Below are 16017 nucleotides of genomic sequence, written 5' to 3' on the forward strand. Positions count from 1 at the left end.
AGGATCATGCCAATAAAGAGTATCAATTAGTACACATTGATACATCCCAAACACCCTTGGTATCAACTTTCTTGGACTCTAAACTCTGATTTTGGGTTTTTAATCATACGTTCCTGTCTAAACCTATGATTTTGAAGAAAAAGGATGAGAGTGTTAAGTTCCCTAGTAAGATTTTTTGTGTATGATGAAATATTAATATGCATAAATATCACATAATATCACATAATCGGCAACCTAAATACATCTAACATATATGTGTTAACATTAAGCAATTGAATAAAATAAACAAGTATATTTATAATATATTTAACAATAATAGCACATATGATTAAAAATCATTCAAAATGATCACTACTATCATCAATGATTAAATACTAAGCACTAGTTTAGTTTTCCACATTTTTTAATCAATTTTAAAATTTTAAAAAAATTTATAACATGACCGAAGTTCAATTTCATGAGATGCACTTTTCTAGAGCATTCACTTTATTTCTTTAGGTGCACAAATTTATATTCCCTTTTTCTAGTGATTTGTCTGAAATTACACCTAATTTTTTCAACAACTTAGTTTTATTAACATTTTATAAATAATTAATTCAAATAAAAGAATTTAAGGTAATTTTGAAAATATATTTACTTGTTAATTGATTGACCCCATATGCACAATATATTAAAATCAACCAAATAGAGGTGTTTTCATGGGGTTATGAAGCATGGAAAAGGACATGGGATATGGATACAACATGATACGAAGACAATGATATGGCAAATCTTGAAAAGCAGGATACAATATGGCAAGGACATGGAAATATTTATATACATATATACAAACATACATATAAGTCCGAAATTCCATAAATGATAATGAGTTATTCAAATAATAATAGTCCATATTTTATATGATAGTATTATTTTGTCCAACTTAATCAAGTTATCATTCACATCTATAGACTCCACTCCTCGTTTCATACTATAAAATCAAAATCACAAACTCCAAATTTAGTCATTCATTAGTAAAATGTTAACATACATCAAAAAAAAGATAAAAAGGAAAAGCCCTTCCTCTCATTTTTGGAAGTTGTGAAGTATCTTGAGCATACGTGAGAAGCTGAGACGTATCCTAAGTGCTTTTATAATTTTAAGAAAATACTTATTCTAATTATCAAACATATATTCTAGTAGTATCCCATGAATATAGATATCTAGTGCATATCTGATATGGACATGGTATGCAATTTGAGGTATCCGAGCTTCCGAGTCATTACGTATTTGAATTTACGATAATTTCTGGCCTCAACTTGGGTGAAACCTGCACATGCCCAACTACATCAATTGTGGATGAACATCATGAATGCAAACATGTTACCTGTTTTATGGAAATTAACATTTTTCTATTTATAATTAGTTCTCAAAAATATTTTTTTAAAAAAAATCAATATCTTGAAAAAATTAATCCGACCGAATCGTAGAAAGAACCCTTCTCTAGAACATATTTGACAATCATCCCGAACAAATACCAATTGTTTGGGTTATTTTCAAAGTTGCATGAGTTTTGGTATAGGTTTCGGGGTAACCATAAAATTTGTTAATTTTGATCTTGAATTAATTTCTAGGGCATCAATCTAATGATCAAATAAGGGCTAACCTAAATTTGGCAGAGTTTCCCCATAATTTCACGAAGTAATCACGATCCACACTCAATTCAGGCAATACAAACAATCTTTGTCCGGATTGAGCTTCCCTATAGTACAGTACAGATGAAGAGATATACACTAAACTGCTGGGTATTTCGAAACTTGTATATGAGAGGGTGAGAGAGAGGGAAGGTAGGTGCCAGAGTTAGTGAGCATCCCTATTACAAAGGAGGTAGGGAAAGAAAGATGAAAAGAGCAGACAACTAATTTGACCACCATCTGCAATCCAACTAGATTTGGCCAAATCCAACAATCTTCAACGAGAGGGATGAGAAAAGGTCAATGAAGTGGTCATCGGAGCTAAATGCCCATCGAAAGAAATAGGCAGTTTTTGAAAAATGGTGCTGTGGTGGAGGTGCGTCTAATTTAATGGGGTGACTTGCATTCCCATCTCAATTGCAATTAGAGCTAGAAAACCACTCACATGTAATTTTCACTGCACATGATTTTGCAACAAATGAGCTACAAACCACAACAAAGTTGCTTTCAATTGCAGAGACTTGCAAGTCACCCACAACATACTTGCATTCGAAATAAATGGGGGATACTTAAAAATGGTGTCGTGGTGGAGGTGCGTCTAATTTAATGGGTGACTTGCATTCCCATCTCAATTGCAATTAGAGCTACAAAACCACTCATGTAATTTTTGCTGCAAGTGATTTTGCAAAAAATGAGCTACAACCACAACTAAGTTGCTTGCAACCACAGAGACTTGCAAGTAACCAAATGCCTGTAAGTCACCCACAACATATAGACTTGCAAGCTGCCAAGTTAGAAGAAACCAAATAAACCTTAAGTGAAACTTGGTGGTTAGTTCAAGCCAAAGAGGAGGATTGCTTCTCATACAATATGTTTGGTGGAGATAACCAACTCAGTGGAGCTTTAAACATATGCAAAGTTTTCGTATTTACCATTTTTAATGATACTTTGCATACACACCCTTTAACATTTATAATTTTTCATATATGCCCTCGCAATTTGCAATTTGCATGAATATCCTTTCAAATATATTTTTTTTTGCAAAAATGCCCCTGCTATTAACTATGACTAGCAACCATCAACCTAATCTAGAATTAAATTTCTTTAACCTTGATTTAAACTAATACAAAATGGCGTAAATGCCCCTTAAAAACTGATCTAATCATTGGAGATTAGTTAAGGCTCAAGGGTGTTAATGTTCACTAGAAAGGAGCTAATTTAACACTATTCAAACAACTAGTTGACAATGAGGGCAATTATGCAAAACAATCATATTTAAAAGAATTCATTCAAACTGCAAATTAAAAGGGCATACCTTAGCAGTAGGAATCTTCTGTCAAGTACACTCACTTCGAAAGCTCCTCGGAAACTCATTCCTACACTTCCTTCCTAAGTACTATTTGTTAATCATTCAAGAGACTCACCTCCACATAGCCACACTGGACCCACTTCCACAACCAAGGTATACACGCAAGATTGGAAGTTTGATGGATATATATAACAATTACAACAGGATCCTTTGTCCAATCTTGATATGTGCCATTCCCATCCTACATAATTATCATCAATTCATTACCATAATCACCACTCATTCCTATTAAGAGTAACTTCAACATTACTACAAGCGTTGATAACCATATCGAGCTTAGGTGCCTACAGCCAGTCAGCCACCAACCCCACCAACATGCACACTCCTCTTCGCATACCCCTTGTCAAGAACCTCTTCAACACTTTATCAATTGGCATAACACCTAGACCATTAGTCAACCCACTGCTCTCTCCATTTATTTGAGCTTTAGCACAAACCAACTTCAACACTTTGACAGTCTGCATTGCATTGAAATTTAATAAAATTTGCTCTTAAAGCCAATAAAGAAAGAGTCGAACACATAGCATTTTTAAATGCAACTGTTCACTTCATCCACTTAACCCTAATTGTAATTGATATTTATACATCCATCACTACATCCTTGTGCACAATAGATTGAAAAAATAAACTAAACCAATCATACTATTGTATCCTTTACCCATTATTTTTGACTGAAGCCTCATTTTTCATTCTTGTTTCCATTGAAATTTCTTTCCATATACTTTGTTTTCATTCCACCAATTTCTTAGCTCTTAAACATCTAAGGCATTAGTCATATTTCCAATATATTTAAGTCATCTTCTCATTAACTAAAACTATATCAAGAGCAAGTAATATATAAGCCATGGTTCATCTTCATGAATATTATTGGCAATCTCAAACCAGGCATGCTTTGTGCTATTCCATCCATGCTCACCTTAACTAGAACTTTACTAGCCCCACCCACATATATCATTGACATTTGTCGCTGCCTGGGCATATAATTAGAAAACAAGTCCAACATACCATTTATGCACAGATTTCTTCCATAGTGTCATACAAATTAATTTTCAGTACTAACATACATGCTTTGTCCAAGTTGGTAAAGATCATTTCTAGACTTCTTAATCATCCTCTAAATATTTCCATCAATTGCTAAAGCAAGAAGATGACATGGAGACTGTGTTGGCATGCATCGAAATTAGTTCATTGGCACTGTTGCATTAACATCACTCATGCTGATTCCAAGTCTAAATATAAAAGGTGGAGGTTCGATCTTCCTTTGACAAGCATATAAAGAAGCTAAAACTATGGGATGAATCTATCATCACAACATAAAAAGAGTGGGAAGACCTTATAAAATGTAATACAATGCATGGTAAATATCAAAATGTTCGACCACCCACATTACCCAAATAAAATACAGAACGATCTTAAAAATATATAGAATCACTAAATTTCTTTCGTTAAAAGCAGAGGTTACAGTGCTAAAAAGGTCATAGAAATCTACTACATGCTGTTGGACAAAAATTGTAAATGAAATGAATACTTCGCCAGTTAACAGAAATTAACAGAAAAGTAAAAATAAAACAAAAACATATGAATGCTTAGGCCAAACTCTTACCGTAACAGTTTCAACGGAATAATACCCACGATCTACATAATCTCCCATAAACAAGTAATTGGTATCTGGACTCTAGCAAACAAAAAAATAATACATTCATAAGATTCTATTTGGGGAATATGGATGAAAATCATTCAAATTCTGAATATAAAGACAGGAAAATAAAAAGACTAGTTAAAAAAACATGCAAGTTGTCTGAGCTATTAGTTAAGAAATATAAATAGTAAAAAATAACTTGGCCAACACTAGCTCAATATATTTATCAGATTTATTAGCTAACTACAATACTGATTACTAAAGAATGATCCCTGCAGATATGGCCTCATGCATCAACATTACATGTGTTACGATATAATATGTATCTTTAAGTAAGCATGTTGTTAGGTTGACAGCAGCACTGTAAGTCATTAAAATTAGATATCATCAAGCTTAAGTGGTTTATAAAGCAGTAAAAGAAGAAACAACCAACATGTTCTATCCCAATAAATATAAGTCTTTGGGTTATTTGGCTGGCTAAGAGATAGCAAATTACAACATGCAAATAATTGATAGTGGCAATCAATGTTCTCAATGAATTGTACATTTTACTTATTCAGAATGTTGTTCCCTTTGCATGGTACTGATACCTGCTTGACATTATCTCTTTCTTTTATACCTAGTGGTTGATTTATATCATATTGATATATATGAGCAAACCATTCAGTCCCTGTTTCGATGATCAATTAGTGTATCCACTGATAGCTTCCCACCACCGAGAAAGTGGAGATAAGTAACAAAGGGCAATAATCTGGGGGATCAGGATTTCCCACAGCTCCCACAGTCCCCAGATTTTTAAGCTAATGTGTTCTACTTGAAACGTAATTTATATAGTCCCGGAAAAAAGAGATAAAAAGCATAAAGGATCCCATTAAGGCTTCCATCCATCAACTAACTTCTCTTTCCATTTGGATTCTTTTCCTTGCACTTCCCTGCTGTGCAAAACCTATCACACAGATAAGTTGTGAACATCCAAAGAGGCCTAAATTCACATCTTAGAAACCAATTGTGGATTTTTGAGCAAATTAACAAATATGTAAATACTTACAAATAAAGAGAATTCATAAAAATTTTAATGATTAAATATATCAACTTCTATTTATCCTTAATGTTCATTTTTTATTGATAAACTTTATCAGATGACATAGCAATGAATGAAAAAAATCATGCTTTCAGGAAAATACCTTTCCACCAATCCGAAATAGCTCTGCAAGATCATGAAATTGCCCATGAATGTCACCACATATTGTTACAGGGCTTTTCACAGGCTGAAATGCAAGGAAGAAAAATAGCTTAGTCTCAACATGTATCATGCAGTCTATCATTTGCATATCTGCATAAAGATGCAGATATGGCATAAGTGTTTTTAGTCATTAGATGTCATCTTGCATTGATATAACAAGATTTGCATATACTCTGAAATAACAATGCATACAAATAATGTTCATCTGAATAGTTCAAAATAACATAAAATACTAAAATAACATATATAACAGCAATCCACATGCAGTATCAATGCTAAGTTAACATATACAATAGTAGTTCCCACATGTAAGATAAGTAGGAAATGATAACTGAGTTAAATGTCAAAAAATAAAAATAAAAGAGACTTCTCTTTCAATATCTACTGATGATCGAAAATATTTGACTCCACTATAATATTGTAATTTAACAAATTGAATTCAGACTTCTATTCTTTTCTAGAGGACGAACTACAAACTTTTTCTCATTTTGTCCATGATTTCACCTTCAGTCATGACAGAACAAATACCAAAAAGTATCATGCATCTAAAACATTCTAGCAAAGATCAAAAGATTTAACCAAATATTAAAAAAAAAAAGGATGCATATAACCTTATATATTAAGGAATCGGTTGCACGCACTCAATGATAGTAAAGCTAAGACAACTAGCAATGATAGCAAGCAAGGCAAGAGCAGCAAGACCAAGCGGTCAGAGAGGAATGATACCAGCTGTAAGCCACTGAGACTGTTTACCGGTCAGACAGGAGGAAGAAAAAGTAGCAGTAGAAGGCCTAATTCCTCCACAGAAAATAGATATAGATATAGATATAGATATGTATGTACGTATGCATGTATGTGTATATGCATATGTATCTGTGTAAATGCATATGTATGTGTGTATATATGTATGTGTCCATATCTCCATGTTCTGTTACTTGGAAATATCAGACATTAATGAATTGGGAGTCCTTTTCTTTCTTGAGAACTAGTGGATGATTCAGGGCTTTGTGATATCTACATTGATGTTGATCATAAGCTGATGGTATCAGGTCAACAAAGTTTAAGGATCGGTTAGAGTAATGACCATAATGATGCAGCACTAATCTGAGAATCATTAGATTGGCATACCGGGATGTATTGTAGTCAAAAACAAACAAATAAGCCTCCAAAAGACAACCTTTCTTGTCTAGTCATTGAACTTGAAAAATCTTATACTTTTCAAAATTTCTACTCAAGATCTATGGGTGATATTTCATGATAATAGCCAAATTCGAATTTTCTAAGGATTGTAGTGAACAGAGGCTAAAAGTGAGCTGCCTAGCACCAAGGTGCTACGTGGGATTGGAGACAGCAGAGGCAGAAAGTGGGCTGCCTCGCATATAGCTGCCAGGCAGGTGCCCAGGTAGGCATTCAGAGGCCAAAGGCAACACCAACATAATTCATTCGAAACAGTAATAAATATAAGATATATAAAAGTTAATAAATATAAGATACATACAAGGAAAAATTAGTTACATATTAAAAAAGGAAGCATGACATGTCAATTAAAATACATCAAGCCATTGTAAATTACCAACTTGGCAATATTCTATACAATTTCATAAGTCAATCTCATCCTCCTTGACCAAAATTGATGCAAAATTCAAGTGGGCACATGTGGCTATCAAGCAGCCCCACCTAGGGAAGCACCTAGGTGGCCACTAGGTGGCCAAGGCAGCGGCTATTAAAACATTGCCAAATTATAATGCTTAAGGGTCACCTCACATACTAGCTAAAAGTTGAAGATGTGATTAACAGACAGAATTGTTTCATTTTTCCATAACATTTTGCTCAAGGGTTTATAGAATTTTGTATGACCTGTACGTCAGGATCAGAAGTCTAGAGTTTATATAATTGAGGATGTCCTCAATCACCTAAGCAGAGATGTGTATATATAAATTTGAAGATTTTAAGATTCATAGAAGATGAGATTTTGAGACCAGCAATTATACAGTTTACCACGAATTACATCACACTTGATAGCCTCCTTAAGAAGAAAGCAAGCCTGTATTAGATGTTAGTCAATATCGGATGGCAAGATAGCAGATATGAGAGGGCCAAACTGAAGGGAGCCATGTAATAACCCCAAAATATTTTTTTTATATAAAAAGGGATAGAATTGTCCTTTAAAATTGATATAAGGGGTAAAATTGGAAGGAATCAACAGATAATGGCATAGTTGTAGATGCGTTGAAGTGGTAAGGGTAAAATTGAAAAGGAATCAAAAGTTAATGGCATAACAGTAGATATGTTGAAGTGTTAGGGGCAAAATGGAAAATTAATAATATTAAAAAAAGGGTGAATAGTATTTTGATGTGACTTAATTGGGAGGGTTGTGCTGTCGGTGGAATGAAACCGAGAGAGAGAGTCACAGAGGGGGGAGTCTGAGGCGTGAAACAGAGAGGAAAGAAAGAAAGAAAAAGAGAAGAAGAAGAAGAAAGAAGAAGAGGAAGGGGATTCGAGGTACAAGAAAGCTCCGGTTGCACTACGAGCTGAAGGAAAAAATGTAGATCTCCTTCTTCTCTACGCAAGGATCTCGATTTCCAAAAAGAAAAAGGTAAATATCCGTTCCTATCTAGTCTTTTGATGAAATTAGGCTATACAAAGGGTGGATGTAGTCTAGAGGGGTCGGATTAGGGTTGTAGAGGTGGTTAAAAGAGGAAGAATCGGATTTCGACAAATTTTTCCGGCACTACGGAAAAACTGTGTCGAAGTCCCAACTTCGGCGAATTTATTTGGGGGTCAAACGGCCTCCGATAGTGATGTATGTTACCTTTTTGGAATCCCCTATGAGTGTAGAATGTTAGGTAAAAATTTCATCAAATTTGGAGTCTGAAAAGTGGATCAAACCCGGGATGAAGTAACCGGCTGTCGGTCCAGGTTACTGTTCATCCGGGTGGAAATTAGGGGATTTCATGCCATAATAGGGTATTAAGCCTAGATTAAGCTAAGGGGACCTTGTACTCATGCAAGGGAGTCCCTAATACACATAAATGGTGAGTTAATTAATAGAAAAAGAAAAAAAGAAAGAAAAGAAAAGATTTAGGGAACGGGGGAGTTGAATCAATTAAAGTCCCCTATATTATAATTGGCACGTAGATTATAGCCCTTGATACAAGACTAAATGTATTGTAAATGCATGTCACAGTTGGGCAAGAAGCTAAGGAACAAGAGGAAGAAGTTCCCCACTGCCTGCTGTAGATTTTTGGAGGCGTATCAGGGCTGTGCCGGATTGACAGGTGAGTGGGAGTCATGTACTTTGCACCATGAGCATTCTTAATTCATTTTCATGAATGTCGCCAAGTGTGAATTGATTCCACTTGTGCATATTGACTGATATTGTAGTAGATTCCTCTATAATCTTGATTCTCCATGCTTGATTATTCTGTACATGCATTTGAGGGAACATTGAGAGGAATTACGAGAGGTTGATGAGTAATCAAATTGATTCCGAATTGTGAAATGATTTCTTTTGTGAATTGATTTCATTTCCTCTATTTCAAAGATTTGTAGAGCCTTTTTAGTGGTATATTGAGTTGTATTGCACTTCCTTGACCCTCACTTCTAACCCTGATGTTAGTTTATGATTGGGTCATGATCAAGTGAGTGGTAGTCTTGATTATACTCTTTTTTAGTAGAGTATTGGGAGGGTGCATTATGGCATTTTTGCATGGCTTGGCAGTATCTGCAGGACACCTATAGTCGATGGGAGTTGAACATCGGCCTTTGTGCACATAGTAGCCTTCTGGGTGGGCGGAGCCCAGTCCCTTCCTAGGGGGGACACGGCTCTAGGCGTAGGATCGGCCGGTCCTACGACTTATATTCTGCTTGCCGCCGGGCATAGTAAGACCCCGCGAGGTGCAGTATGGCTTTCCGCGGATGTAGAATTCCCGCGAGGTGCCGTTTAGTATATAGATGTGAGATGGATTTCTGTTCTGGATACTGGCCAGCATTTATATGATCAGTGTGGTATCTTATCCTGCATATGCATGTGACAGTGGAGAGTTGTTGCTAGTTCGCCTGGGGCGTAAAACCCACCTTCCGACAGCTGTCTAGCATTTACATTATCAGTATGGTGTCTTATCCTGCATATGCATGTGACAGTGGGGAGTTGTTGCTGGTTCGCCTGAGGCGTAAAACCCACCTCCCGACAGCTGTCGGGTGATGATTTACATATTGGTGTGGTGTCATATTCGATGTATGCATATGGCAGTAGGGAGTTGTTGCTGGTTCGCCTAGGGCATAAAACCCACCTCCCGATAGCTGTCTTGTTGATGATTCAGCCTATTGACACCTGATTTATATGATTCAGTACTATGACCTGTTGAGCATATTCATGTTATCATACATACTTATTTGATTATTCTATATATGCTCCAGATGAGTTGATTGGGATTGTGATGATTTACTCCTTATTTCTTATGTTGAGTTATGTGTATCCTGCTCTTGATGACTGCTCATATGCTCTTGAGATTTCACCTCGAGCCATGATTATATCTGGTCTCATGTGCATAATACTCTCTACTCCACTCACTGAGTATTCATATACTCACTCCCCAGTTTGATATTTTGATTGCAGGGCAGGTATTGTATAGAGAGGAGCAGGATTAGTGGTTGCCTGCTAGCTGTGCCGCTCCATAGTATAGTATAATGTAGATAGAGGTTTATACCCTTTTGGTGTATTATAAACCTTCTGTTGTATATAGTGTATAGTTACAGTCATAGATCCTGTTGTGGATATGGGTTTAACCATGGATGGAATAGGAACCAGATTTTTATACAGATGAGTTATATGCCTGTGATGATGTATTGATATATATTGTCCAGGTTCATTATGTGACAGATTATGTGATTGCTGCTCTGACAGGTAGTGTTGTTGTATGTAATGAAATAATCCTGACAGGTCACCATAGGAAAGGTGATCATTTTGTGCATGCATCATGCCAAAATTTTTCAGAATTTATTGATGATTGATAGGTAGTAGGGTTCTACGTGGTGGCTGGTGGCCTTATGCCTACCCGCACCCTAGGACCGTCGCGGCGGCCTGCCGGGAATGGGGCGGGGGTCGTGACAAGCCACGTGGAGAGCTTGGTGATGAGCCAGTAGTTCTGGTAGCAGGCTGACAAAATTGTGAGGGTCATCAAGACATTATATAGAGTGCTTCGGACCATGGACAATGCGAGATCCCCAGATAGGCTTTCGATACCATATAATGATAACGGCAAAAGATAAGATCAGGCAGGCAAATTTGAAGCATACGCAGGAATACATTGACATCATTGAGCAGAGGTGAAACTATCATATGGGTAGAAAATTGCATCTAGCAGGTAAGAATGTACATTAAAATACTTATTTATTGACTACTCTTATAGCTATAAATATTTTACTTGCAAACTATACTCGCAGCTTGCTACTTGAACCCAAAGTTACAGTACCGCATTCCTAGAATTGTATGAACGAGGAACTTCTAGACACACTACGCAATATAATCTACAAAATGGAACCTGATCCAAAAGTTGCAACCTAGTGTCTTCAAGAGAAAAGTTAATTTAAGTGGCATACGGGCAATCAACTCATGTCTTCTATCATTAACATATTAGAATATATCTCGTTTACATAGACAAAAATATCTATGGAGGGCTCCAAGGTACACCACTTTGGTACTGTATTGGTACGCCCAGTACGGAGATCGGTTTGGCATACCGAGCATCAGTACGCCCGCCGTGCCACGTACCAGTACCGAACTGATACGATACGCCCCATACTGTCCAGTTCGGTACGGTATGCAATACCTTGGAGGGGTCTAATAACTTTGGCTACATAATGGTCTAATAACTATTAGTTGATGTTCTATAATTTCTACTATCTTTTATGTAAGTTTCTTCAATGCTTTTGCAATTGAGTGGTGGTTTCAAGTTGGAGGATCAACAAGAAATCCTAGACAGCGATCTGAATCCTCTTACAGAAGGCCTTCTCCTATGGTGGTTGTAAGCGCAACTGATCCATCTTCACCCTCGTCCATAGCAAATAGAAGAATTGTCTCATGCAAAAGCACCTCAATGACCTTGTATATGTTTACTATGGTATGTGGTTGAGGCTAAAGTGCATTGAGGTGGAAGTGGAGTTGAAATACAATGATTCGTTCCAAATGACATCATACGGGATGAAGAAGATTCTATGATTGGCTGGCCTACGGGCCAACAGCGGCAACTAGAGCTCAACAAGCTAGGATTGCCTCCACGACCAGCCAGTTCCGAATCATACTATACCGAATCCTATTATCTACAGGCAGGCTACGACCCATAAGAACATGGTATGCCTGAGGTATCGTCTTTCAGTGGCTATTATCCTACGCGTCCTAAAACATCTTATAGATTAAATTTTGATGTCGGCATATTCGAATAGGTCACCCATAGCTACAATATCCGACAGACGACTTGTCCTAGAGCCAAAGCCAAAATCCCAAGACTATTTATGACCAAAGTTGTGTACCTTATAAGATGAGCTTATAGGAGTATAATGCCATACGAGAGGGGTGGTGTGATGTGCCCCTTGAATAGGTAAACGACCCCGACATCAACGACAAACATCAATACTCCACCAGATTTTAGATATCGGTACGTATATTGTACCTAAAATACATTAAATTAATTAGACATTTTTTATTCACTAATTTTCTTTACAAATATATTGATTGGTCTACTTTAATTGTATTACATGATAAAATTATGATCAATTTAGGTCAAGAAGCATCAAATAAACAAATCGCCCATCAAAAAATTTCAAAAGACATTAAAAAACAACAAATTAGGATCAAAATCACTTAACAAAACCAAAAAATTAAGAAACAAAAATAAATTTAAAAAATAAAAAAAAGCATGCCATATGTCGGCATGGTACCGAACCGATACCGTACCGAACCGGTACCATACTGAACTGGTAGCTGACCAGTATAGGTCCCAATACCAGTTGAACTTTAGCCATGGACTATTGTATATCATCATCTAAATTCTTAATTATGATCAATTTAATTATTGGGAGAACAATGATGCAAACCAACCGTTTCAAGGTGTTGCATAATGATAGCATTAGGAGAATTACTCTATTATGCATTGATTTAGAAATATCATTATTGTAAACCTTCACCAATAGTAATTTATATAACCCAAAAATCTGTTTTGAAAACATAATGGCTTAATAATATATCAAGGTAATAGTCCACAAATTGTTATGGATGAAAAAAAACTAGAACAATGTCTAAACATGTCCGTAAGAACTCCCTAATTTGTCTCTAAATTTTTAGCTGGTCAATGATTTTATTATATCAGTTCCTTTTATACATACAGCATTTTTATTCTCCAAATACTATAGAATTTCAATGTCAACTCAGCTGCTTTGGCTCATTTCTATTTAAAATATGATAAGTTAAGCTCAAAGCATGTAGATATAACTTCACAGGCCAACAAAAGGTCATGTGAAAAGGAACTGAAAGTAATCATGTAAAAGACCGCAAGACCATAAAGATAAATGGCATTAAGATAATTTAGATTGGCCCCAAAACAAATTCCATTATGGTTATGCAGTCGCAGTGTGACATTTATGACAAGCCATAGTACCCTTCAGAAAACATCGTTTAATTTCATTAAGAAAACTTAGAAAGATTATAATTGTCAATCCATTCTATTGACTATAACAAAGAAATTTTGTTATTTAATCTCAAATAGAGAAGCTCCAACAGACCAAAAGGATAGTCATTAAAATATATGAACAAAAGTACATATGTCAATATATATGTGCAAAAGCACACCAATGTTAGAAATTATAATTGAATTTAATTCTATAATTGTGTCTCATCTATTTTGCCACAATTAGTACATGTTCTACACAAAAAGAAAGAAAAAAGACAAAGAAGACATTAAATCAACTATTTATATTGTATACTCATGAAGATGGAGTATTAGAAAATTCCAACTAGAAATAAGAAAATCTAGAAAAGGGGTAATAATAAGAAATGAAATAGAACTTACTTGGACATTGCTTTCTTCCATCAAAATTTCCTTAGCCTTACCACAAAGAACTCTTACCTACATCAAGAATATGATCAATAAAGAAAGAGCAGTTGAAAAGATTATATTCTTAACTTCGATGGGGAGAATATGCAATTTGAAAGAAGTAAAATCATAAGAAGAATGTTCAAAACATAGGTCAGTAAAGCTTCACTATGAAATCCATCTATAACTTCTTGCTTATCACAGACTCCAGTATGGACTTCAACAGCTAATCTGGAACAAGAAGTTCATAATGGTAGTGCTCTTATGAAACTCCTCTCATATTGCAAAAATAGAAAATTTGGGTAGTTGACTGGATAGCAAGCCCAATAGTTCAGCATGTGATGAAGAGTGGCTGAGTGGATTTAAAGGAAGATCAGAGGAATTTTGGCAGCAAAAAGATATTTACTAGTTTGGTGAATAGCCTAAATTGATGGGGACATCAGAGCCGTTCGTTCAGACGATCTAGCCATCAGAGCCGCTCGCTCGCGTTCGCGCCAGAGATTGATATCATTATAGCTAGGAGATGATTTTGAGCCACCGGATTAAATCAGGCCCCGGATTGGGTCCATTCGAGTCTGCATCATGTTTCTTTTATTGCCTTATTAGTTGCTTTTGTTTGAGTCGATTTGGTTGTGTTTTTGTTATTTTAGAGTCGATTTGGTTGTTGAGTCAAGTGATTAGATCAATTGATCAATGTAAGACCTAATTATAAAGGTCCAATTTTGGGTGTGATCAATTGGTTTAATGGTCTAATGTTAATAAGGTTTAATTTAGTATGTAATCAATTAATTGACTTAGTCAATTAATTGAAGAGTCCAAGTTTGGTTAGTTGTTAATTGTTTGACTAGGTCAATTCATGATATAAGGCCTATATAAGGGCCACTTTGTTCATGAATTAGAAAATTGAATGATTGAATAAAAAAACCTAGCCTCCTTTCTGCTTCTTCTTCTTCTTCCTCCTTCTCTTATCTTCTTCCTGCGTCTCTATAACCTCTTCTTCCTCCTCCTTTCCTTCTTCTTCCTCTTTTTCTTTTCTTCCTGCAGTGGTCCGCCATCAGCTTGATATCAGAGCCAGAAGCTTTGCCTCCGTCGCCAAAGCTCTTCGATCTTGCAGACCTCAGACTTCGCGCGATTTGGGTGTCGACTCCCTCAGCCGAGAAAGGGTCCCGAGTCCCCTTTTTCTGGAGCCGTAGTCCTCCGTGGTCGTCCCGTGGGGATCAAGCCTCACAGGGGAAACAACAACAACAACAAAAAAAAAAAACCTACAAGGGTCCCTCTCTCTCTCTCAATTCTCACCAGAGGCAAAGGAAACAAAAAAAAACCTTTCGGTAGATCCTTCCCACTAGCCGCCAGACCCGCGGTCCCCACCTCCACCACTCACCGCCGGTTGCAACGCACGCCATCGCCGCCCCTTGGTTCACCATCGGAGATCATCGCGTCCCACAGAAGTACCGTCGTGCCCCAACTTCCCCGCATCTACCACCGGTCTTTCTGTGACCGGTCGCCGGAAGTGATCGCCGCCGCCGAAGAGACCGTGGCCGGCCGCCCCTCCGTCACCAGCCCGTCGACCGTTCCGCCGCCGCAGCCCTCCCCCGCAGTTGCCACCGCGAGAAGCGGCCCGCCTTCCCAAACACATCGGGAGGTTGAAGAACAGGTCAGTTCCCAACCCGTTAACCATCTACCGGTAGCCCGGATCTGAGTTAAAAAAAAGAAGGAAAAAAAGGAAAAAAAAGAAAAAAAAGAAAAAAAACTGCTCACCTTCTCCCTCCGTTCGTGCCACCGCCACCCATCTCCGTCGCCCGCCATCGCCGCTCCCCGTCGCCCGCCGTAGCCCGCCCCGCAGCTGCCGCCACCTCACCTCACAGCAACGTCGAGGCCTCCACGGGTGCCACCTCCGAGGGCCGCCTCCTTCGGGCGCCTCCTTCCCCACAGCCGACCGCAGACGACCAAGGTCTGCCGCCATCCAGCCCGACACCTCCTCGCCGCCCCTTGTGGACTGCCCC

At 37.3% G+C, this 16017-nt stretch overlaps 1 protein-coding gene across 5 annotated transcripts in view; it reads right to left on the minus strand.

Moving 5' to 3' along the window:
- Positions 1-16017, minus strand: part of LOC103724106 (serine/threonine-protein phosphatase PP2A catalytic subunit-like) — a 40661-nt gene that overhangs the window by 21295 nt on the left and 3349 nt on the right. For 4 of the 5 annotated variants that reach the window (XM_026800372.2, XM_026800371.2, XM_008815263.4 and 1 more), the window contains 3 exons: positions 13991-14047; positions 5866-5949; positions 4646-4717 (listed from right to left, as the gene is read on the minus strand). In XM_026800372.2, the coding sequence (XP_026656173.1) occupies positions 4646-4717; positions 5866-5949; positions 13991-14047 (213 nt within the window). The remainder of the gene's footprint in view (positions 1-4645; positions 4718-5865; positions 5950-13990; positions 14048-16017) is intronic. The other variant, XM_039132022.1, reaches the window with a different exon arrangement.

This window comes from Phoenix dactylifera, chromosome 11, assembly GCF_009389715.1.
Source record: "Phoenix dactylifera cultivar Barhee BC4 chromosome 11, palm_55x_up_171113_PBpolish2nd_filt_p, whole genome shotgun sequence".
Taxonomy (NCBI): domain Eukaryota; kingdom Viridiplantae; phylum Streptophyta; class Magnoliopsida; order Arecales; family Arecaceae; genus Phoenix; species Phoenix dactylifera.